Source organism: Gavialis gangeticus, unplaced genomic scaffold (genome assembly GCF_001723915.1).
Source record: "Gavialis gangeticus isolate Ggan-Ray unplaced genomic scaffold, GavGan_comp1, whole genome shotgun sequence".
Lineage (NCBI taxonomy): Eukaryota > Metazoa > Chordata > Crocodylia > Gavialidae > Gavialis > Gavialis gangeticus.
In genome coordinates, this window is record NW_017728993.1 from 62,055,564 (window position 1) to 62,079,586 (window position 24,023).

The 24,023-nt window shown below is 47.6% G+C and overlaps 1 protein-coding gene across 1 annotated transcript in view; it reads left to right on the plus strand.

The window, feature by feature from the left end:
* ASTN1 (astrotactin 1) overlaps positions 1 to 24,023 on the plus strand; it is a 154,746-nt gene that overhangs the window by 53,190 nt on the left and 77,533 nt on the right. Inside the window, exon 10 of the mRNA XM_019528349.1 lies at positions 21,441 to 21,515. Coding sequence (XP_019383894.1) covers positions 21,441 to 21,515 — 75 coding nt within the window. The remainder of the gene's footprint in view (positions 1 to 21,440; positions 21,516 to 24,023) is intronic.

Consider the following 24,023-nt stretch of genomic DNA (forward strand, 5'->3'; position numbering starts at 1 on the left):
GGACTTCTTGTTGTCCTTAATCCGGGAAGCCAGCCCCTGTTCCATCTCTGCCTTGGCCTTCCTAACCATCCCCCTACATCCCCGAGCAACTGCTGAATAGTCCTCCTTAGTGATGACCCCTTCTTTCCATTGGGAGTAAGCCTCCTTTTTGGCAAGGAGACATTCCCAGATGTTTTTAGTGAGCCATGGAAATGTTTTTAGTGAGCAACTGAAAATGGGTACCCAGTCACTGAGGCTCTGAAAACTGCTAGATGTGATAATAGCTACATCACTTTCTGCTGTGCTAGTGACCGCAGACGTTGCAGAGTTTTCATTGTGCAGGTCGGATGAACTGCTTAGACTCAGGGTTCTGGACCATGCTTTGGTTTGATGGCAGTGAGATGGCAATCCATCCATGTGGGATTACATCAACCAAGTTCTCAGATCCTCTGTTAACTGCCAAACACAGAAGCTTCTGTTTAATACTTTTTTAAAACGCTGCATAAGTTTTTCTTATCCATGCTGAAGACCAATTTAAGTAATCATTCCTTGGTGTAGCAGGACTGAGGCCCCCGAAGTGACCATGATGACCCCTGATGGCCAAGCACCTCCTGACCCACTCTTACTCTTTGGGGTACCCTCCTGTTTCACCTTTTCTGCCATGCCTTGAAGCAACTAATAAGACTTAGGGAAGTTGTCCCAGGGCCCTGAAATGAGCCTCAGTCCTTCTGCTATTGATTGTCTTGTGTGCCCAGCTGGCATCCATCTTGTTCCTCCAACTCTGAGGCGTGGCCCCCTGGCCCTATCCATTCCTTACAGCACAAGCTGCCTTAAGGGCACTAATCATGGTCTCTGTTCTCCCCTGTAGCCATGCCCGTGCCTTACAAATGTTATTCTGACAACATTCCTGTAGGGGCCTTTGCCTTCTTGGCTTTAGCCACTTTTATTCTGGCTGCAGGGCTCCATCTGTGTCCCACTTGTTCTTGCTTGACTTTCTCAGCCTCAGCCCTTTCTGTATCTCAGGCTCCTGGCCCCAGTTTCTGGGTCTCCGGGGTTTCTGGGCCTAGGCAAGGGTGTTCCCAGGTTACCTTAATCCCCCTGGCATCCTTGGCCCAAGGCAGGGCTGCTTATAGCCTAACCCAGTGTCCTGGCGCCGCTGGCCTAGGCAAGGCTGCTCATGCTTCATCAGCCCCTGGCCCCTTTAGCAGGGCTCAGTCTCTCCCTCCCTCCACCCCTCTCCCACCACCGAGTCCCTGACTTTGCAGGACTACTGTCCCCAGACTCCTAATGGTTTGGGCTTTGGTCCTATGCAGCCCACTAAGTCCTAGACCAGGGCTGGGCAAAATGGCAGATCCAGCTGGCAGCTGGACTCCATTTCCCAGCAGTCTCTGCCCACGTCGCTGTGGCCAGTTTCCATGGAAACCCCAGTAGCAGTGATGCCATGACAGCAGGGGCCAGTGTTTCCATGGAGACTGGCCCCAGCAGCACTGGCAGGGTAGGGAGCTGCTCTGGGGCCAGAGCTGAGATCTTGCAGTGGTGACAATATGGTCCAGAGCTGGGGCAGATGATCTGCTGCCTGCATGTCCCTGCTTGGGGTGTGTGGGCAGTGAATCACAGCTCTGCCGCAGCTCTGGACCATGCTGTCAATGCCACAAGATCCCAGCCCCAGAGCAGTTCCCGCCTAGCTGCCCACCCTGCCAGCGCTGCTGGGGCTGGTCTTCATGGAAACCCTGGCCCTGTGTTGTCATAGCCGCACCACACCTGGGATCTCCATGGAAACTGGCTGCAGTGATGTGGGCAGGAGCTGCTGGGAAATGGAGTCTGCTGTGGGCCAGACATTGCCCACCCCTGTCCTAGACCCTGGAAGGGCTCTATACCAGGTGGCCCTTGGGCATCCCTGTGGCCTCTTATTTGCCCTTTTTTAGGCACACTGGTCCTGTGGCATCAACTTAAATGCATCGCAAATACAAATGATCATTCAGTCAAAAAGTCTCTCCCACTCTGGATGAGTGCCTTCCTGCAAGTGCTAATTCTCTTTGAGTTCTCACCTCCCAGCTCTTATGGGTGGCTAGGGTGCTTGCCCGGCTGCCTCCTGCAGCCCCTCTCTCCCAGGAGATCCATTCCCTGCAGTATGCAGAGTCAGACTGCCCTCCTTGCTCCAGACACTGGGCTTATATGCCTCTCAGCACCACCCCTTCTGGTCACATGTCTCCTCAGTCACCTGCAGGTGTTTCCCCCTTGCTGAATGGCCCACCCCCTGAGCAGCCCTGCACAGCTTGCTTAGCCTGTTGCACTGTCCCCTTAAAGTAACAGGGTTCCAAGTGGATTGAGTCTGGGATCATGATTTTGTTCTCTGTTTGTACAGCACAATGGGTTGCATGATTCAGATTCCTAGTACAATACAAGTGTTGAGCTCTACATTCATAGCTACTGAGGATCACAGCTTGGTAACAAATTTGTGTAGAGGTATTAACATGCCCCCAAAATCTCTCTGCAAAGCCTCATTCAGGATCTTTTTCTTTATTCTGCCACCAGCTTTTTTTGGGTCCTTGTGGCTTAGCTCTCCATGAAAGTGGGCTCAGTTACTACAGTTTAATTTCCACTTGCCATGGGGTAAGAGCAGTGATGCAGATAGGTATAGTGGACTGTTTGAAATGCTGTAAAGCCCACTCCTTTTTTATGTCTCACAAAATTGTTTATAGGGTACTTAAACATATAATTACAAAAATGTTGAAGATTGAGAATTTCTGTACTTAGTAGAGTTTGTCTTATCCCTTATCTCATGTCCAAAACTTACAATACTCTTGGGTTGACACGTAGAGATGGCATTCTGCATTGTTTCATTAGCGTGAAGCCTGCACGTAAATCCTGATTCAAATTCTCTGGATTTATATATTGCTAACTAGCTTGATTTTATTATGGTGATTGTGAGGCTAACTCAGTGTTTTCAGTTAACTCAGTGACATCTAATTTTACCATGCAATGCAGTTTGGTAATATGTTGGGATCCATATCAAAGTAATACGTTACACCCTTAATGTATCCCAATCCCTTAAACACCATCTTATTTTAAAAAAAGAATACCGCTTTAATAGTATTCAGTGTAAATTGCACACCCATTTAATCATCTCAAGTTGCAAATTGCTCTTTAACTTATTAAAACTATTTTGAACCAATCCATTCTATGCTATTTATGTCCCCTTGCAGTTGGTGTTTATACCTGTATATGTGTGTTTAATGAGCTGCATTTCAGATTCTTTAGTGCTTGTTAATATTTCCATTTAGAAAGCAGTCTTCTCTAGATCTGCAAATATTGACTTCTTGCTAGTGAGATCAACTTTTTACAAATAATGTAGTATAACCCAGGGGTTTGCAACATCAGAGTCACTGGATAGGATTGGCGGAGCTGGAGGACTTTACTTATGTCTTTGTCCATGTTGGCATCAGGGCCGGAGAACAAGGAGCTATGCTAAGGCCAGACAGGTTCTCCCTGCCCTCCTGGCTCCAGTCCATAGTTGGGGACTATGCCCATGCTGCTGCAGCTTCTCCCAACCCCTTGCTCCTCAGCTGTGGCATGGGTGCAGCTTCAAGCCAGTGCGGAGCTGTGCCAGGCTTAGGCGTTTTTAAACTATGTCTGTATTGCCACTTCTCTCTTCCTGCCCTCTTCCTTTGGCTGCAGCTAGGGCATAGCTTCCAGCCAGCGCAAAGCTGTGCTTGTGCTGCTGTCAAAGCAGGGAGGAGAAGCAGGCAGAAATGGCAGCAGTGTGGAAGCAGTTTGAAGATGCCTGGTCCTGGTGAAACTCTCCCCCCTCCCGGGGGATGACAGGGTGGAAGAAGCAGTGGCAGTGGAGCTGGTGCAGTTTCCAGCTGCCTGACTTCAGTGTGGGTATGGGGAAAGCCTCTGACACAGAAGTGCCGGGAAAGTCACCCAGCCTGCATTAGGCAGAAGCCAGGTTCTGACCTTCAGCATGTTCTGGATCGCTTTGGGTTTCTTTGGATTTAAAATATTTGTGCCTATGTCACTTTTCCAATGAAAATGCAGTCCATTGCACAGGGAGGCTTTATTTTGGCAAGTCAGTCTGATGTGCTCTTCTGGTGACTGACTGGTCACTAAGTGAGCTGTATTGCAAGTGGAATCAATTGCTTCCCCCCATAGTCAAGCAAAGCGCCACCCATTCTTTCTCATGATCCTTTGAACACTGGACAGTGGGAACACATGCAATTTTGGGGAATTAGGGTGGGGAGCTCTGTCTTCCTCCATCTCCAATGCAGAATATCCTGGGAATAATATCAAACAAGGCATAGTGGAAATGACCTATCATCCATGGTCTAGGACCTAATGAGTCTGGTCAAAAAAATCTCTCTGGAAATGTCTTAGAGGGCCAGCTTTTTGTTCTCCAACTCAAAACACCTCTAACTGGAAGAAGGACGAGTGAGTGGCACAGTGTTAGGGTCAAAGGTTTCTCCTGGGTAGTTGCCAACTGTTTCAGGCAGCAAGACACAGAAAATATCTCTTTACCTTTTCCTGTGTTTGGATGCATTTCCCCACTGAAGTTCTGAAATGTCTTGACAGGCCTCCAACTATTTGTGGTCCCACTGGAAATGAAGAAATTGCTTCTCATCTGTATATCCCAGAGTTTCTTTGTTGCCTTACTTTATGGGTATCTAAGAAACAAGAGTGGTTCCTGACAGTGATGTATTTTGTGTTTTCCAGGAATTCATGGATCCTTAGCCTGTGGGAGGTGTATTCCTGGGAGTACATCTAGGATAGACCCAGTCTTAGGGTAGCTTTTTTTTTTCTTGTGATGGAGATAGTTTACAGATTGGAAGAATTACACTTGCTGAATATTTCTCCTGATTTTACAATTCTATTTATTTTTCCTTCTACTTTTTATTCTTTGTCTAGACAGGACAGCTCATTGACTCCCACAGTTTATTCCGGAGAGAAGAATTTGGAGTTTTGTAACGAATATGTTGTTTTAGTTCAGTTGAGCCATGATTTCTGTCTCTCTTTGCCTCTTGGCTGAGAAGGTGTCTGTCCTCAGATGCCAGGGTGAGCTGAGACACCTGACCTCTCTTCTAATCCATAGGTTTGAGAGAGGTCAACTGTTCTTTTGTTTCTGAAGGACGTAACAAAGGACAAAAGGTCAGGAAGACCCACAGTAGCTGGACAGATTGCAGACTTCATCTTGTGGCCAGAGCAGATGTCTGCATCGAAGATTGTTTCATGGCATCCTTTCAGAGACATGGTAACTTCCTGGGCTCAGAGGGTAGAAACACTGATTTCCTTGAGGCACCATTTGGTAATCTCGTGTCTAAAACTAAAGCCCCCTGCTTTAGTTTGTGGTTTGTGACATCCATTGGCAGCTTGTTGGTTGTGACATCTACTGGCACTTGTGACATTTGCTGTTGCCAGGTGGCATGGGAGAAGAGGTATGACAAGGGAAGATTACCTGTTGTCAGGGTTCTCTCTTCTCCTGTCCTTTATCTTTCCTGCCTCTCCTCAGGATGTGTCACTTTGAGGCCTTTCCTCTCATCTTGCTTTCTCTTACTTTGCTCTGGAAGTCTCTAATTGGAAAGCAGATGAGTGAATTGGCACTTGTAGCCTCTCTGAGTGAGAGATGATTTGCTTTTTGCTGTGATTTCTGTGTCTGGGTAGGATGGGAAAAAAGGTATACCACAAAGAAGTAGAGAAGAGTGATTTTTTTTCCCCAGGAGAGTTAAGCCGGGGTAAACATGGCAGGTGGGCACAGTGGGCTGTGGTATTTGGCCAAGGCTGACTAATGCTGTAGATATCAGCAGCTGGGCCCAGTGAGGCAGGCAAGGGGGCTTTGGCACAAGAGCTGAATGCAGCAGATGGGCTCAGCATGTGGTGCCTATGTCTGGCACTGAGGTGTAATGGACAGCATCTGCGCCAGCACTAGGCAAGACTGGCAGGCACAGCCCATGGCATTGGTACTAAGGCTAGATGAACTAGGCCTTTATTATTGGGGCGGAACAGGTATCTCCAAGTTTGCACAGCAATTTACCCAGTTTTCAGTGGCCTTCTGCATTGTGCTTCACAGGAGGCATGCTAGGTGCAGGGTAGATTGCGGCGAAATGTGATACAGGAGGGGATGCAGGAGATGCTCTTTCATTCCTGAGCAGGAAGCATCTGGTTCTTGAAAGAATTCAGTCTTCTGGGCCAGGCTGCCCCATCCACTGGGGGAAGTGTCCCTTGGCTCTTACCTTTGTTAGCCCAGTCTCCCTTCCTCTGAGGATCTGTGCGGGCCGACCTTATTTAGCATGTTTTCACTAGTGCCTCCTGTGTCAGGCTCTGAGGAAGATGAAATAGTAGGACAAGTTTTGAAGCCTAGTCATGACTGGGAGACTACCAGCACCCAGATTAAAGATTTCCAGGTGTCCCTGAGGTTGGAGAAGGGCCAAGGACTTTTGCAATGCTACCTGAGCTTAGGGGCCATTTTAGCACATGAAAATATAGTTCACCATCAGCAGACTTTTTTAGAATGTATCTCCCAAGCCCCTCTTTGTAACTAGCCAGTCCTTTCTGTGGGCTCCCTCATCTCCCCAGGCATTTGCAAAGTTCCCAGTTTTCAGTTTCAATAACCTAATGGGCATCAGTGAAATATATATATAGGTAGGCTCCTCCTCCTGTTCCATCCCTCCCCCTCCTTCTCTTGCCTTTGTCTTTTTTCTTTTCTATTTGACTTCCTTTTTTCCTTTTGCATTCCCTTACTCTCTCATTCCCTCTGATCCAAATAGACACAGACACACACACAACTAAGATCTGCCAGCTTACAAACAACAGAGGAGCTAGAGACACGGGCATCTGGATGAAGTTACAAGGACAGTACTTCCCCTGCCTAAGTCCCTTTCTTTCCTTTCCATTTTTTTAAATATCTGCTTCTCTCCATTCCCCGCTGCGTCTCTCAGCTTTAGGAGACTGAAGTACAGCCAGATAAAAGCTTCTCCATCTTTCAGATCCTTTCACCAAACTACTCATCTACCCCCTCTTCCCTCTCCCCAGTTCTCCTTTCAGATTTGCAAGCATCCCAGAGAGCAAGTATCTGCATTAGCATTTTTGATAAAGAGTTGGCTGGGAAGGGTAGCAAAGGGACAGAACAGAGAAGGGGGGTGGGGAGAAGGAGCAAAGCAAAAAGCCAGGCTGCAGACAGTGTAAGTGCCCAAATGGAAAGAGCGAAGAAAGGCAGAGGCCTGAGTAGGGCAGTAAAGCAATCTGATAGAGCTGTAAGCACTGCTGGAACAGCTGGGCCATTAGGACACTGTTGGGCTTATTGAGCCCAACCTCACTTGAAGCTGGGGCTGCCAAATGGTTTTTTTCTCTCCTTTCCCACTCTGAGCTTCCATGCATCCGTTATTGTCCGAATTTCAGCCCTGGCTTTTTATACTCCCTTGGCTTGGGGCATGATTTCTGGGACAGATTTTGGCCTTGTAGTGGCCTATTGGTACAAAAGGCATATTGAACCCAGTCCAAAATCTGCTTCCTTCCTTTTTTGTGTCCTTCTGACATCCTATTTAACAGAATTCACAGGCTCATTGGAATTTGACATGGCTGCTCTGCGAGCGCTTCTGCTGTGCCCTCAAACTTGCGACCTCTGGGCTGTCAACCATGGCCACCCTTGTGGAGTCCTATGGTTTGTATTTGAGCTGCGTAACAAAGAAGGCCAGGGGGTAGGCTCTGGCCTGCAGTTCTTGTAGGGAACACCTTGGGGGCTTGGTGTGGGCAGACTTTCCTGTAAATAGTTCTGTAAGCAGGACACCTTTCTGCCCTTCTCACCCGCAGGGGCAGATGGCAGTCTAGGCCTGGCGGGAGGGTACAGAGACTGCTCTCTGATTAGTTCCCCGTGAAATAATGGGTGCCTATAAACGAGCCAGGAGGCTGCTCTGACGTGCTGTAATTACAGTGTGTTGGAGTAGACTCAATAATTGATCAATAATTGAAAGTAGATCTGGGGAACTATCAGCCTGACCTCTATCCTGGGGAAGATCTTGGAAAAAATTATCAAAGAGACCATTCTTGGCAACATCCTGAGGGATAGCATGCGTGTGTTGCTGGTAGGTCTTGCCTGACCAAACTCATCTCCTTCTATGACCAGGTGATCTATCACTTGGACAAGGGAGAAGAGATTGATGTCGTATATCTTGATTTTGAAAAAGCCTTTGATCTGGTATCCCATGATCATCTCATGGAAAAATTGGCCAACCGTGGCCTCAGCTGCATCACAGTCCGCTGGCTGGGGAATTGGCTCTGTGGTCAGACCTAGAGAGTGGTAATCGACGGGAGTCAATCATCGTGGTGCACTGAGACCCGTGGGGTCCCCCAAGGCTCTGTCCGTGGACCTATACTCTTTAATATCTTTATTAATGATGTGGACATTGGTATCAGAAGCAGACTGGCCAAGTTCGCCGATGACACCAAACTTTGGGGTAAAGCGTCTATGCCTGAGGATAGGCTGGTGATCCAGGCTGACCTAGACAGGCTCAGAAAATGGGCAGACTAAAACCTGATTGTGTTCAATGCCAAAAAAATGCAAGTTACTCCACCTTGGGGGAAAAAACCCCCGCAGCATGCTTATAGGCTCGGCAGTGATATGCTTGCTAGCACCATGGCCGAAAGGGGCTTGGGGGTCATGATTGACCGCAATATGAATATGAGCCACCAATGCAATGTTGCAGCTGGTAAGAGAGCAAAACTCTGGCATCCATAGATGCTTCTCAAGCAAATCCCAGGATGTCATACTCCTACTGTACTTGGCCTTGGTGAGGCCGCAGCTGGAGTACTGCATTCAGTTCTGGGCTCCACAATTTAAAAAGGATGTGGAGAAACTTGAGAGTGTCCAGAGGAGAGCCATGCACATGATCAGAGGGCAGGAGAACAGGACCTATGATGAGAGGCTGAGAGCTATGGGACTCTTCAGCCTGAAAAAGCACAGGCTCAGGGGGGACTTGGTGGCTGCCTACAAGTATATAATGGGTGTACATCAGGATCTGGGGGAACACCTGTTCACCAGAGTGCCCCAAGGGATGGCAAAGTCAAACGGTTACAAACTCCTCCAAGACTGTTTCAGGCTGGACATAAGGAAGAACTTCTTTACTGTACAAGCCCCGAAGGCCTGGAACAGACTGCCACCAGATGTGGTGCAAGCACCTACTTTGGACTCCTTTAAGAGACATTTGGATGTTTATCTTGCTGGGATCCTTTGACCCCAGCTGACTTCCTGCCCCTGGGGCAGGGGGCTGGACTCGATGATCTGCCGAGGTCCCTTCCAGCCCTAATGTCTATGAAATCTATGAAATCAAGTCTGCTGGAGAATGGTAATTATCATGCTCCAGCCAGCCTCCGTGTCTTGTGTATCAGTGTGCCCATGGTTCAAAATGACAGTGGGAGCACTTGAACTAAAGCTCATCAAATGAGTTCAGTTCAAGTGCCCCTGCCATCATTTTGAAACGCAGTCAGCGTTGTCCCCAGGGTAAGGTTATAGTTTTGCAACTGTTTTGTTGTAAGTGTGGCTAAGTGGCCTGAGAAGAAAGAGGGAGGCACTGGGGGGACAAAAGATCCTAGGACAGATCAGAGTAAAGTCTGAGTGTGGAAATGCAGTGTGTTGGAGCAAACTCGATTAATCAAGCCTGCTGGAGCATGGAAATTACCATGATCCAGCAGCCTCCTGTGTCATGTGCATCAGCATCACATGCTGAAAAATGGTGATGGGTGCATAAAGTGAGCTTTAGTTCAGAGTGCCCCACTGCCATTTTTCAGTGCAGGGGACCCTGATACACGTGACGATCTGGCGCTTTTAATTAGCTTCTCCCGGACCTTCCACAGCAGATGTAAAAATGCCCACCATTGTGAGGTACTAAGAAAACGCATTTTAGCATGTCTGTCTTAATGTGCATTAACTAAAGAGCAGGCCTGACAATATGCGAATGCGGAGGCTGCTTTGACACGCTGCAATTACAGTGCGTCAGAGCAGACTTGATTAATCAAGTCTGGTGGAGTGTGGCAAGAACTGTCCTCCAGAAGCCTCCCGCGTCTCGTGTAATAGTGTCCCCACACTTGAACATGGCAGTGGGGGTACTTGAACTAAAGCTCATCGAACAAGTTTTAGTTCAGAGGCCTCTGATGCCATTTTTAAGCACAGGAATGCTGATACACAAGATGCTGCAGCGCTTTAATTAGAGCAGCTCTTGGAGCTGCTCTAATTAAAGCACTGCTTCCCCCCACCCTCAGAGCACATGTAAAAGTGCTTGCAGCTTTTAAGTGATGCTTAATGAGCATTAGTCTATTTTAATGTGCATTAACTAAAAGGTACGGGTTTTTTAGTGACACTTTAATGGCTAATGCTCTTTAAAGCATGTGTGTGTGTAGCAGGGTTACCTTTTCAGGACTTGGGTTGAGCCCCAGGCTTGAAGGCCTGCTGTTTGATTCGTGGAGCCTGCCCACCAATCCGGGGGCAGCACAAGGGAAGCAATGCCCCACCCTTTTCCAAAGGGAGGGGGCAAGGAGCAGCTGAATCGGAACTGCGCCAGCCAGGTCCGAGAACTGCGGGGGTGGAGCCCCTTAAGAGTATAAAAGGGGAGCGTGCTCAGCATGCTGGGGAGAGATGATGAGGGACAGCAAGGAGAGAGGAGCTCCAGAGATGGCCATCCTCAGGACCCTGCTTGAGCTTCAGCAGTGTGCCAATCAATGTATGGGGATCAGGCTCTAGGAGCCGCTCAAGGTGGCTTCAGCTTGCAAACCCAGCAAGTGGCTGGGCAGTTGGCGTGCAGATCAGCACACAGAGAACTGGCCCTGGGAGCAGCTTGAGGCTGCTCGGGCCCCACATGGTGCACAGATTGGCACACACAAAGCTGGCCCTGGGAGCAGCTTGCAGCTGCTCAGGCCTCACCTGGTGTGCAGGTCGGCGCACAGAGAACTGCCTCGGAAGCAGCTCGCAGCTGCTCACATTAGCCCCGGCCCTAGGCCGAGTGACCGGAGCCCTGCAGTGTGGCTCCACCTTTAACTAAAAATGCCCCAGTGGGCAGAGCAGGGCCCAGGAAAGAGGAAAACCCCTGGTGTGAGACAGGGGAGTCAGAGCCTGCAAGGGCTTGGCTCCTGCGAGAGAGAGAGAGCCCTAGGTGCCCAGTGCGGGGCGCTGGGCCATCGAGGAGAGCCGAAGGGACCGCTGGGGAGAGGCTGTCATGGGGTCGGCCACCAGGGGATGAGCCTTTACTTCTTCAGAGAGGAAACGTGAGTTACTGGGGAAGCGGGCCCCGCAGGGCTGGCTAACATGGGTGAGGGCCTGCCGCCTCCAGCCTCCATTGCGGGAGGGGTGTGTCCATGTCCCAGGGCCCTAAAGGGGCGGGGCTTCAGGGAAACCCCTCGGGGTGGTGCTGAGAGCACTCTCTACTCTGAGGTTGTTGTGTTAAGAGCTATATAGCTAGGGGTATTCTTTAAGGGGGTTTATATGTTTTAGTGTCTCAATGAGTATATTGGTATTGTTATTTGTGAAGGTTTAAAGAAATATTATTGTTCGTTTACTTGGGTTATGTAGGTTAATATCCCTATGTGTTAATTGTGTTGTATAGGTTGTAAGTTATTTGGTTCAGATTTGGTATTATATGTGAATTGTGGAATATTATATATAGTATTATATGTTAAGCCTTGTAAATATTCTCTTTTATCTTAAGTGTCTGTGTTTATTCTTGTAATAAATTGTACAAAGTTAAGTACTTGGTTTCGGCCTAGCTCTACAGGGAGGGGAGGAAGCCACTCAAGTAACTGACCTCTTCCTCAGCACCCTGCCTGACCACCACCACTGTCATCAGAGGACAGGGCACACCCCCCAGGTGTACCCGGACTACATGTAGATAGGCCCTTAGATCATAAGCTCTTTGCAGGGGAGTGTGTTTGTGTCTGGAGCAGTGCAGTCCTGATCTAGGATTGGGTCCCCTTAGCTCTACTGTGAAGTAAGTAGATACATAAACAATAGTTCCTTTGCCCCCCTTTTAGGCAAAAGGTAATGGCCACTGTCAGGACTAGCTGCCACTTTTTCTTGAATGAAGAAAAAAAATGTCAAGACTTTTTGCTCTAAGGAGAATCAGATTTGTTAGGAAAATGTGTCCTGTTCCTGGACACCCTCTGGCTTGTGCAGAAAAGGAAGCGATTAAAAATTTCAGTATAATTTTCTGAAGTTATTCTGATGCTTTTTGAAATTTCACTAACAAGTTTTGCCCCTGGAGCTTGCGACTGCCCACAGAGAGCAGTTACTCATGGCCACACGGTGTTCCAGGGTTGCGTGACTACCTGCAGTAGATCCCGTATATCACAAAGTAGGGCAGTCTGCTACACTGAGCCCCTGAAGGGTTTCCAGCAAGAACTGCAGGCTAGAGCCCAGCCTGCAGGGACAAGGGCTGTTGGGCTGTTTGATTTTGCCCAGTGCTCTCCCTCACTGACCATTGCTTGGAACATATGAAATGAACTGACTTTTTATTAAATCAACTGCTTACAGAGCTTCACTTCAGCTTTTCCCAGCCTGCAGCTTAACTAGACACTTTAAAGACTGATTCAGAGAGGCATACATTTTCACAGGGGACAGCCTAGCATAGGCTGTTGCCTATGTCAGTTTATGACTCTAAACCAGTTAGTAGTCTCTATGGGCCTTTTCACATGTGGTCCCAATGTGGCGCTGAGCACTTTTAATTAGCAAGCTAATTAAAAGCACCCACGTGTCATGTGTATCAGCAGTGCAGCACGCCTCCGCACTGAGAAAATGGTGGCGGTGTGGTTTGAACTAAAGCACATCAAATGTGTTTTAGTTCAGAGTGCACCACCACCATTTTCTCGGCAGGGAGGTGTGCTACACTGGTGATACACGTGACATGTGAGGCTGCCAGAGCGCATCCATTTATGTGCTCTAACACAATTAATTAATTAATTGAGTTTGCTCTGATGCACTGGATGAGCAGACTCCCTGCGTCTGTGTAAGTGCCCTAAGGTACCACCCTGCCCTGCTCTCTGTCTGAGTTCAGACTCAGAGTGCTAGTAGCTACCTCACTCGGCTCCTAGCCACGTGCATGCAGACTGACTTCCTGGTGCCTTCTCTATATCCTTCTGTTCTGCAGCCCTGGGTTTTTTCTTCGTAGGGGCAGTTATAGGAGATTCTCCATTAAATTACCTCTGTCTTTACCCTGAACACACTTTCCTCTTGCTGGTGTTTTCCCTCCTCCCTTCTAGCCCTTTTCATCAGAGGGGAAAGAACTTGGGTTGGTAGAAAAAAGAAGAAACCTAGAAGAAGTAAAGCAAAAAGGCAGAGATTTCTGGAGACAAAGCTGCTTCTTTCTAACAAAGGAGGACTTGAAATGCTTATTTAGGGAAAAGAGTAGACTAGAGCGCCGGGCATTTCCTGGAGTATGGAGACCAGGGATTTTTCTTTTTTTCCATCAGGTAATGAGTTTCAGATGTTTCTGGCAACCTTTGCTTTGGGCCATTGTCCTTCTAACAAGGTGTGAATGGCAGTCAGGGATGGGATAGCAGGGGGCACTGAAGACCATAATCAAAGTGGGTTGGCAGAGCTCTGGAAGTGGGCGCTTGTCCAGGGTCTGGCACACCCTGTGTGGTTTGTGGCAGCTGTGTCAATCTCTTGCTTTTGCAAGTTTCATATTCACACCTGAGTGTAAGAACTGATGGTAAAAGATGATGGCTGTCATGTCTAGCACAGTTAATCCAGTTTGATCAGTCACCAAGCTGTTGCTGATCAGCCTTTCTTTCTTTTATGAGCTGTAAAACCAAGCAACTGAAATGCCTACTAAGAGCAACAAAAACAGAACAGCATGGAGCCTGCAGTGATCATGAAGAAGGGAAAGAGAAATAATAAAAGGGGGAAGAAAGAGGGAGCAAAACAAAGTCGCAGAACAATGGGAGGCAAAAGACAATGTTTGAAAGACAGAGACATGTAGGGTGATGAAATCTCTGATACTCAGCTCTGAAGCCAAAAAAATACCAAACAAGCAAGATGCATGATGGAACAGTCTGTCTTATTCCTTAGGAGGGCTTCATTGAAGCAGGGACAGAAATAAAACACCTATTACATGGACATATTTACATAGAAAACTTGGGATTGTCCTACCATCTGCTTCCTTAAGAGTGTTCCAAGATGAGTTGCTTCCATAGCAGCTTCCTGCTTCAGCACCATCATTTTATGCCTTTCTGCATCTAGGCGGGTGTTGGCCAAGGACTGACCACGAAGTGTTTTGCTCTACAGGGTACTTAGAGAAGGTGCTAACTGATGGAAATAAAGAATGGGGGATGGCTTATTCATTGATTGATTCATTAGGGTTTGCATATTGAAAGAAGCTTAAGGGAGTGCAAGGATCATATCCCATTCATGTTGGTGGGAGTTAGGCATCTCTCTCCGATAGCATTCCGTTAAAAATCCCAGTCCATGTATTCATTTATTTGAAGATATTACCAGCAACAAGGGATACTCAAACTTCTTTTCCTCCCCTCTCATTTACAGACCTACTCTCCTCCCTTCTGCTGCCAGAGAGGTATGTCCAGAAATTGCAGCAATTTGCCTAGTCAGAAAAGTAAGATGAAAAATGCTTTTACCTGTTCAGCACCAAGTTCAGGCAAATTAGCACTGTGTTCCTCCTCACTGAAAGATTTGATGGGCCTAGATACAGATGTTTCTTTGTACCCCTCCAAGCTGTTGGGCCTTTTTGGCTGTCCAGCGTTGGAAAGTCCGCATTGCAGCTGCCCACTCTGTGGATAAACAGAAGAATCCAGGCTTTAAGGCTGTCAGTCCAGCACTTTCACAGATTTAAATTCACTCAAAGTAAAGTGTGGCTTTTATAATGGTTTCCCAGCCTGTATTTCTATGGAACAATACCAGGCCTTGCCTTTTGTTCCCTCTCTGGTGCACTCCTGAGAAGGAAAAATAAAGACCATCTGTGGGAGTATTGACATCTCGTAGATGGTGAAGTATTCAGGGTGCCAATGAGACACGCAGAATGCATTCCTTTAGTTCTAAAGCTCACCTTCCTTATTCAAGCCAATCTGATCTATGGGTTGAATGGAATGCTCTAGTTCTACGACTCTTGATAAATATCCTATTGTGGCCCAGTAAGGAAATTAGATGGAGGTGTATAATCCTGCAATCAGAATTTTTTTTTATTGCTGCTAAAAAGACCCAACAACTTCAGATTAGAAATTAAAGGCTTTGCACAATAGAGCTGAAATTGCCCCCAGAGAAATTCCTTGAGTTTTGTCTCCTACAAAGCACTTATTTAGCATCTATCAGGGAAAACATTTATCCATGTTTAGTGTTCTTAGTTGCATTCAGGGCTAACATGATGAAGCAGATTGGAAATCTCAGTCCAGCTCCAAGCTCACTTCTCTCGGACGTGATTCCTAACTGAAGGGTATTGGAATAAGAGCGGAGATGTGAGGCTGGGAACCTGATCCAGAATCCATTGGAGGTGACTCCTGCTGCTTCCTCTAATCCAGGGGTGTCAAACTTGCATCCTGTGAACCAGATCTGTCCTGCAGAGCCACCCCATATAGCTCACTGAACTACTGGTGGGCCAGGAGATTTTGGGGCGGGGGGCATGGGTAGCTGAGATGGGGCCTACACTCCACTGTACATGACCCATGGTGATAGATGGGCAAGCAAGGGCTGTGCTAACACAGCTGCACTTGCCCAGCAGCTACTTACCCCATAACAATTTTAGCTTGTACTGCCTCTGCTGAGGCAAATCGATGTTAGGTCCATAGCTGCTTACCTCACTGCAGTCACCATTTGCCCCATAGGTCTGGCCCATGAGGAGCTGTGCAACCCAAATCCAGTTTAGGACATTGGATGAATTTAATACCTCTTCTCTAGTGTAAAAATCAGGTATACTGTGGTGGAGGTCATCATCATCAGAAAGGCTTGCTGCCCTGATGCTGCTTCTTCCCAGGTCTGGGGATGCTCTGCAGGTTCTCCAAAGGCTGGTCTGATTTGTAGGAGACAGATAGGTTGGTTTTCTGTCCCTGGAGGTGATCTGTGCTTCCTGTGTTTGGCGATCCGGGACACCATCCACAATCCAAGATGTCTTTCAATGGGTTGGCCAGTGACTCCACCTAGTTCAGTAGCACTGCAGGGGGAGATGCATCCACATGCCGTTAATGGCTTGTCATCCCATTGAGTGCTTGTCTGTCAAGCCATATAATCTATTAAAGTATCGTAGGAATGGGATATAAGGACTTAGACTTAGACTGAGCCTGTGTTCATGCCACAGGGTAGGATAGATCCTTGGGAGACATTTCTTGTGTGCTTTGACCAGGCCATTTTACTGTCCAAAGGATTAGTTTTTCTTTCACTTCCCTTGAGAGACTATAGCAGGTTTCAAAGACCCCACTGTCAAGAAGGCTTTCTTGTTATTAATCCATTTTTTCCCTTTTTTCTGTCCTTAATTTAACTTCTTCTGCCAGCCTGAATAATTCTTCTGCATGTTTGTGTTTACACTTCCTCCTAATCTGTTTACTGCTATTATATCCTCCCTTACTGACGTTTAGCCAAGATACATCTATCTAACTCTTTTTAATCTTGATTCCTAAATCCATGTGTTCAGTCCCTTATTATTATTTTTTTTAGAGGTGCACCAATATATCGGTCGCATATCGGAATGGCACCAATAAAAGGAAAATTAACATTATCGGCTATCAGTTTTTTTTGGCCAGTGTAGCCAATAATGTTACCAATAAATATAGTATGCATTGGCGATGTGTAGGGGGTGCATTCAGGTGCACGTGCACCCCGTGAGATCGGCTGTGCACCCCCTGGAAGTGCCAGCCACAGAACTGGAAGTGCTGGCAGAAATGTACTTCCAGTTTTGCTGCTGGCTCAGCTATAGTATGCCCCCTGGCTGGGGCCCCCAGATACCATGTGTATGTGCACAGCCACCATGTACATGACCAGAAATGCAGCTAGGCAGCGTGCAGAGCAGCACCCTGCAGGTAAGTCAGTGAAGGGAAGAGGCTTGGGGGAGATAAGGGGTGTTGGGGGGCAGATCAAGGCCCCCACAGTGAGGGAGGGAGGGGGGCAAGGGCTGGGGCTGGGGGTGCTGCTCAGCCAGGGCAGTGAATGGGACCCTGGGGCTGGGGTGGGGAGCAGGACAGAGCCACAGGTGGCTCATCCAGGGGGCACAGGATGTGTGGGGAGGGGGGTTGGGTCCCTGCTGCTCCATGCACCCCTGGGGGAGGAATGGGGGTGTGTGTGTATGTGTGCCCCCCCCGATTTGTGCATGGAACAGGCGGTGGGCTTGGGGTCAGGGGCAGTGCCAGCCTCTTCCTGGTGGCGGGGCTGAGCCGGGGCTGGGCTACACACTCCTGGCCTGAGGGACTGCAGTGAAGCCTCGCTTCAGAAACTCCCGAGCCCCGTCTGTGATGATGCTAGTGTGATCTGAGCCTTAGAAGAGATGCACAGGGCTGGCAGATCCCTGCACAGCACAGCACAGCACAACACCCCCAGATGCCCTGTCATCCTCTGTCAGCAGGGAGAAGTGGATCCCCCCAAGTCATGTTGCAGGTCCTAACTTGCCCTGCACTGGCAAGAGCTGGGGTATGGGCTGGGTGATCCTGGCTCATCACTGCTCTCCCTTGGCTGAGTTCCTTGAGAGGCAGAGCAACCTCGAGACACAGAGGATGGTGCTCACTGAGAGCTGGCCCCAGAGACTGGAGCAGGGTCCAAGGCTGCTAAGTGGGCAGATGCCTCCTTACTTTTCTTGATGATGGACTGATCCAGAAAGTTCATCCTGACCTCCTCCACTGCCTGCAAGCAAAGTGAGGAGAGACAGCAAGGTGCTGCTGCTGCTTGGGCACTTTGCATCACCCCAAGTCAGTGCTGTCAAGCTGGGCTGTGACCCTGAGCTCAGCATGGCCAGGAGCTATCCCTCACTCCAGGACAGCTCCTCCCACTCCCTGGAGCTTGACAGATGTGGCCCCCTGCTGCCTGAGCTGACAAGGAGCAAATTGCTCCCAGCCAGTGTCTACATGTGCACTATGCCGCATTAAACTAATGCGCCATTTTCTAGTACTTGTCTCTGTCAGCACCAGCAAATGGCATATTAGACTAATCTAATACATATTAAGTGCATGTGTAGATGGTGACACTTTCCTTAAAGTGTCTCGTATAGACATATCCTCTGTGAACACAGTTCTGAATTGCACAGGGTTGTTTGGTTTTTTACCAGTCTGCTCAGTTTATGTGGATAGCAGATTTGAATCCACATTCTTCAGTTATATATCATATGGATCCCACTGTAGAGATGCATGCATTCCCTGTCCACAAGGTTAGATTTTAGTTATCTCATCCCTTATGGGATGGGGCATGGGTGCTGTCCATCATTTCCTGCCTAGATCCTATAGGACTGAGAGGTTGGATTCTGGGTTTCTAGCCTGCTGTTTCTCTCCAGGCTTCTCTTCTAGATTAATTTAGTAAATAAAACCTACTTCACCATCCTTAATTCTTGAGTTTTTTGGATACCCCTTCTCTCTCCCCTTGCCCATCAAGAAAAAAAAAATGTGCAGTGCACCTCGCACCTGTCACTGGAATAAGTGGCTCCCTGATGTTTGGCAGGAATGCCTACTCTTTATCTTCAGTGAGCAGCTCTGGAGCCATTATGGGAGCTTCCTCTACCAAGGCACCACCGCAGTAGAATCACCTGGTATTGAACGATGCCAGCCACAGCGGGGCCAGTATCCTTTATGATGTCACCCCAGATGCCCTGGTGCTATAAGGGACAGTCATCTCAAGTCTCTTGCAAGAGATCTCCCTGCCATAAGTCCAGAAAGAGGGGAGTTTGCTCTTCCTCTCTATCCAAACCACTGATAGTAAGTATATCCTTTGCCAGCACCCACAGAACTGTGAACAGGGGAGGAAAGGCAGCATACCTGGTCTGCACCAGGGTGGAGAGTCATCCTCATGGGGCTGCCATGCCTGCTTCTGCCCTGACTCAGGTTCAGGTCCACCCAGGTTCAGGATTGGTAGATATGGCATTGCAGGAAAAATCAAAATTGAGGAAAAGTGCCCCTGCAGACCAGGACTCTAGAAGCCCACACCCCTTGGAGGCAAAGAGCCAAGCCATGTGCCTCATTGCAACTCCATGCAGCAAACTACAGGAATTCTCTGCAAAACAATATTTCCTGACTCAGAAGGGGAGGAGTTAGGAGGGCTTATATTGCCACTTCGACTAGGAGAGTAAGAGAGCATCAGGCACTTGTTATTTGAACACCCATGCTGGATATTTTATAGGGACAATACGTTATTCATTGTTCATACCTTAAAATAGTCTCAGATTTTGATCTAAACCAGCGATAAATCTATATATTTTCCACAAATCACCACACTTGGCTCTGCAAGAAAAAAATACTCACAGTAGAGGTACCCAGGATTTTGCTTCATTATATTGACAAGACCAAACCATTTGGCTCAACCCCTTCTCTGTTTGTAGCCATAAATGAGCCTTCTAAAGGTCAAGGCATCTCTTCACAAAGAATATTGAAATCAATAACACAGTGTGTGCTGCTATGTTACTCCTCCTTGAACATCAAGGCTGTTTCTGCCAGAGCACAAATACTTTTGTGGGGTGCCTTTGAGCATCTGCTAGCCAGGAATTTTAATGAAAGAGATTTATGCTCTAACTGGGACATCTTTCTTTATTGCTTATGTGCTTTTTCCCCTCTTTGGAGAGTCCAGACATTTTGAAGAAGCAATACTGTGAGGGATACATGGTGATGTAAGTTTTGGGGGGAATAGAGCTGTGCTTGTGGCAATTGATTCTTTGTTTCAGTTGAATGAGCAAACTGCAAAACAATCTATAAAGAAAAAAATACATTTTTGGGAGAGCTAAAATGTGAATTCTCAATTTTATGTCAAAATGAAAAGTCAAGCATATGCTTAAGGAAATATTGCTTTAGCTTTCTAGTTTGGGATTTTTTAAATTTAAAGTTTAACTACAAGATGGTCTTGCAAAATGAAACACTGAAAGATTTTGTTTTAGAAATATTGGAATGAAAAGATTTTATTGGGGGGGAGGGGCGGATTTTATGGGGGATTTTTTTACCCCAAACAATTGGAATTTGTCACACATTCCCAAAACGTTTTGGCTGGCCCAAATCTATTTATTTTCATCAACAAGAAAATGTGTCATTTAAAATGTTTTTCCCCTTTTCTATTTGGGCTAATGGGTGGGAAGCAAAAAAGCTGGGACTATGCTGCTGTGCAACCGTGATTGCAGAGCATGGTCTGTTAGTGGAGAGAAAGTTCTAAATGATTCCTCAAATGTGCTGGTGTTTTGCCTGCAGTACAGTAAAATGGAAGATGGCACAGAGAATGCCACTTGAGCCGCCCCCCGCCTCATTTTAAACTGCTTAGTCATACAAGATAAAAAGACATGCAATTAAATTAAAGTCTTTGGGGCTCCAGGCAGGCACAAGGGTTTGCCTGCTCAAAGCTGCTGGCTAGATCATAGATTCATAGATGTTAGGGTCAGAAGGGACCTCAATAGATCATCGAGTCTGACCCCCTGCATAGGCAGGAAAGAGTGCTGGGTTCAGATGACCCCAGCCAGATGCCTATCTAACCTCCTCTTGAAGAACACCTTCAAGAGCAAATTGGATGCTTATCTTGCTGGGATCCTATGACCCCAGCTGACTTCCTGCCCTTTGGGCGGGGGGCTGGACTTGATGATCTTCCGAGGTCCCTTCCAGCCCTAACGTCTATGAAGTCTATTAAATCTATGAAATCCCCAGGGTACGGGAGAGCACCACTTCCCTTGGGACCACATTCCAGATTTTGGCCACTCTAACTGTGAAGAAGTTCTTCCTAATGTCCAGTCTAGATCTGCTCTCTGCTGTCAGAAGAAGGGGTTCAGTTTAGGTCAGTGTTGGGATGGGATACAGACAGCAAAAGCCCAGCATAGGTAGGTGTCTTTCCTGGAAGTGCATGTCAATCAAGTCAAGTCAAGTCAGTCCTGAGGCCGCTGTGACCATTGGGTCACTTTAGATGCTGTAACGACTCTCCTCCACTCTGCTAGCTTTGTGCACTCTGTCAACTGAAGCCCCATCCAGTGCTTGATACTGGTTCCCCAGCTCTTCTTGGATCTGCCTTTTTTTCTCTTTTCCTCCACAGCACCCTGCATTATGGTGTTGGTCAATCAGTGTTCCACAGTGGTGCAAGAAGACATTGTAGGGTGCTGATGTGCTCTGTTAAAGAGGAGCTCCCGGAGTGACTGCATTTCATTAACAAGGAAGTGACCTGTGGGCGTACAAAGAGTACACCTCAGACTATAATTGTGATCTTGAAGCCATCAGATGCGGATGTCACAGCTGGTATTCATAGCTGCACATGAGGACACTTTGACCTGCATTGCACAATGCAATGCATAAGTTTTTATTTATGCATGTATTTATTTTCCATCTAGGCCTTGGCCGTACACAATATTCCAGCGCGGATTTGACTTGGTACTGGGAGAGCAGCCTTCTGATAAGATATTTAGGTAAGTTTGTTTGGTTTTTTTAAGGGTCCCTAGCCAGATTCCCTGGGCCAGCATCAGTCTTGCCATCCAACAATAGATCCCCTTCCTTGTTTCTGTGCGATTCTGTGATGCTGTGGAAACATTAGAAGGAGAGAGCTGCTTGGCCAAATGTGAATAGCATTGTGGTCTGTTTTGACTGGACTAATGGATCTTCTTCAGCCACATCAAAGTTGCTTTGTTAAAAACACTAATGCACTGACTGAAGTGAGATATTATGGGGGTACCTACGTATGTCTCCAGTTGAAGGTAGGCAGGATGTGGTCTGGGGTAGAGCTGATTAGGTTTGCACATGCAGCTGTTCTGCTCATGCATTATTCCTTTTTTACTGTCCTATCTGGGCCCTGCCTTTGTAGCTCTGAAAAATTCATGCTTCTGTTTCCCTAGTACATGGTTGCACAAGTGTTTTTTCTTGTGCTGAGGAATTTCTGCTTTCCAGGTTCCCTCCCGCTGGGTTCATTTCCACACACACACTCCTCCATGGTGGGTATCTCTCTTGCCTAGACCTCACTTGTTCCACAGTGGACATGGAGCATATTCTGCTCACGAATATTCTGAAAACCACACCTTGAAGTCCTTTTTTCTGTTTGGCCATTGCACAGGTGACACTCCTGTACAGGTCAGCCAGATGGAATATTGCCCCAGAAAGCACTTCTGAGGTTGGCCCAAGGGGAAGAGGGGCCTGATCAGGGACCACAGGAGTTGCCCTTAGCAAGGAATGGCCTCTGGAAGGCCTTGTTTTCTCTCTTGCATGCATTAACAAGTGTGCACAAGGATGGGAGAGGACAAATAAGAAGAGCGGGGGGTGGGGGGGAATAAAAACAGCAGAGGATACCTGCTGGTACTGGATGAGGTAGCAGATCAGGGTTGTGAGCACTTGGAAGGGGTAGCAGTGGGTAGAAGAAAGGAGCCTGGGTTTTGTTTGTCTATATGCCAGTGAATCCTTCTGTGAATCTGGACAAATCTCTTCCCTTCAACATGCCTCAGTTCCTCCGTTAGCAAGAAGAGGATAGTAATAATAATGTAGGGCTCTGTAAAGCACCTGGAATGAAAAAAACTAGGAAAACTATTGTAATTGTTCCTTTAATTGGACATGCTGCTCTTTTCCCACACTTTTGCCCCCCTTTTCCTCCATTTCCATCTTTCTCCTACTCCCCCACCTTTTTACGTGCATCCCTCTGGAAGGGAAAAAGGTTTATAAACACTAAGCTGGTGTCTAATAACGAGCCTGCTACTTGGAATGGCTTCCTCAAAACCACCGTAGCAGCGATGGCACAAGGCAATTATCTCATATGCTTCCACTCCAGCAGAATCAGAGGTGCCAGAGACTGCTGGGACCTCATTAGCTGAGTATTTAGCTCCCCTAGGACCCAGCATGATGCCTCCTAGCTCCCTGAATATTCATTGATCCTGTGCATGTTGCTTTTTCTCAGTGCGCTGTCACATTGCTGGCTTGCTGCTGGGAGCAACGGGCGGGATGCGACAGTTTGCCTCCAGCATGGGAATGAGGGAGGTACTATATACACACAGCTCGGGTCCACAAAGCATATGCCTGTCCACAAAACATACACCTCCAGTGCTTCATGATGTACTCATGTCATCCTGTTGCACCCATTCTGGCATCAGGGTGCTCTTTTGTAGAGCTTACTCTGTCCCCTACCTGTATATATAGGCTGCTCCCTTCTTGGTGGGATTCTCCAGCCTGTGGGAGCTTGGCTTTTATTCTGAGTGGGTCTCAGCATTTTCTCTGCAGTCTCATTGCTCAGGTGGCCTGTCAAGTGCATCTAGGTCTATTCCTTCAGCCAAAGTCTGGGGTGCAGGTGGGTCTAGCCAGTAGGAATTGGCTACCATGCCAGAGGGCAGGAAAATAGGTTACTCTTTAATATCACAATTTGATGCCACTATGGAGAATTTTGGTCCAGGCATTCAGGACCCATGGTCCTAGGGGACTTCAGTGCTCTTAGGTTTCTCACTTAATGGGAAAAGAAACTATTACCAAAAAGAAGAACCCTCACCACAGAGGACACAGTATTCACCCAAACCCTTACAGGGAGCAGGCTCTGCAGAGACTGCCATCTGAATGGGTGATGGACATTGGACTTCCCTCTTCTATTACAGGAGAGATCTGTCCAGGGTGGCAGGAAAAACCTGCAGTGCCAGCATTCTCCTTTGTTGTGGAAATGAGCAGAATTGTTAACAGCAACATCCTATACCTGCTGTCTCTCCAAGGCAGAGAGTATGATTGCTCCTCTGCAACAGGATGATATGCCATCTCTGTAACTAGCTGAATGGCTCTTGGCTAAGACCCCTGACTGCTTCTGTGCAGTCATGTTGCCCTCTGCTGGGGAACATAGGAATTGCTCTACAGTAGCACATTTTTACTCCAGGGTAACGTTTTTGCCAGTGGTGGGCACCAGTTGCTTTTGAGTAAGAGCACTTATGATGTCTAAACTTAGGGTATCATGCCCTCAT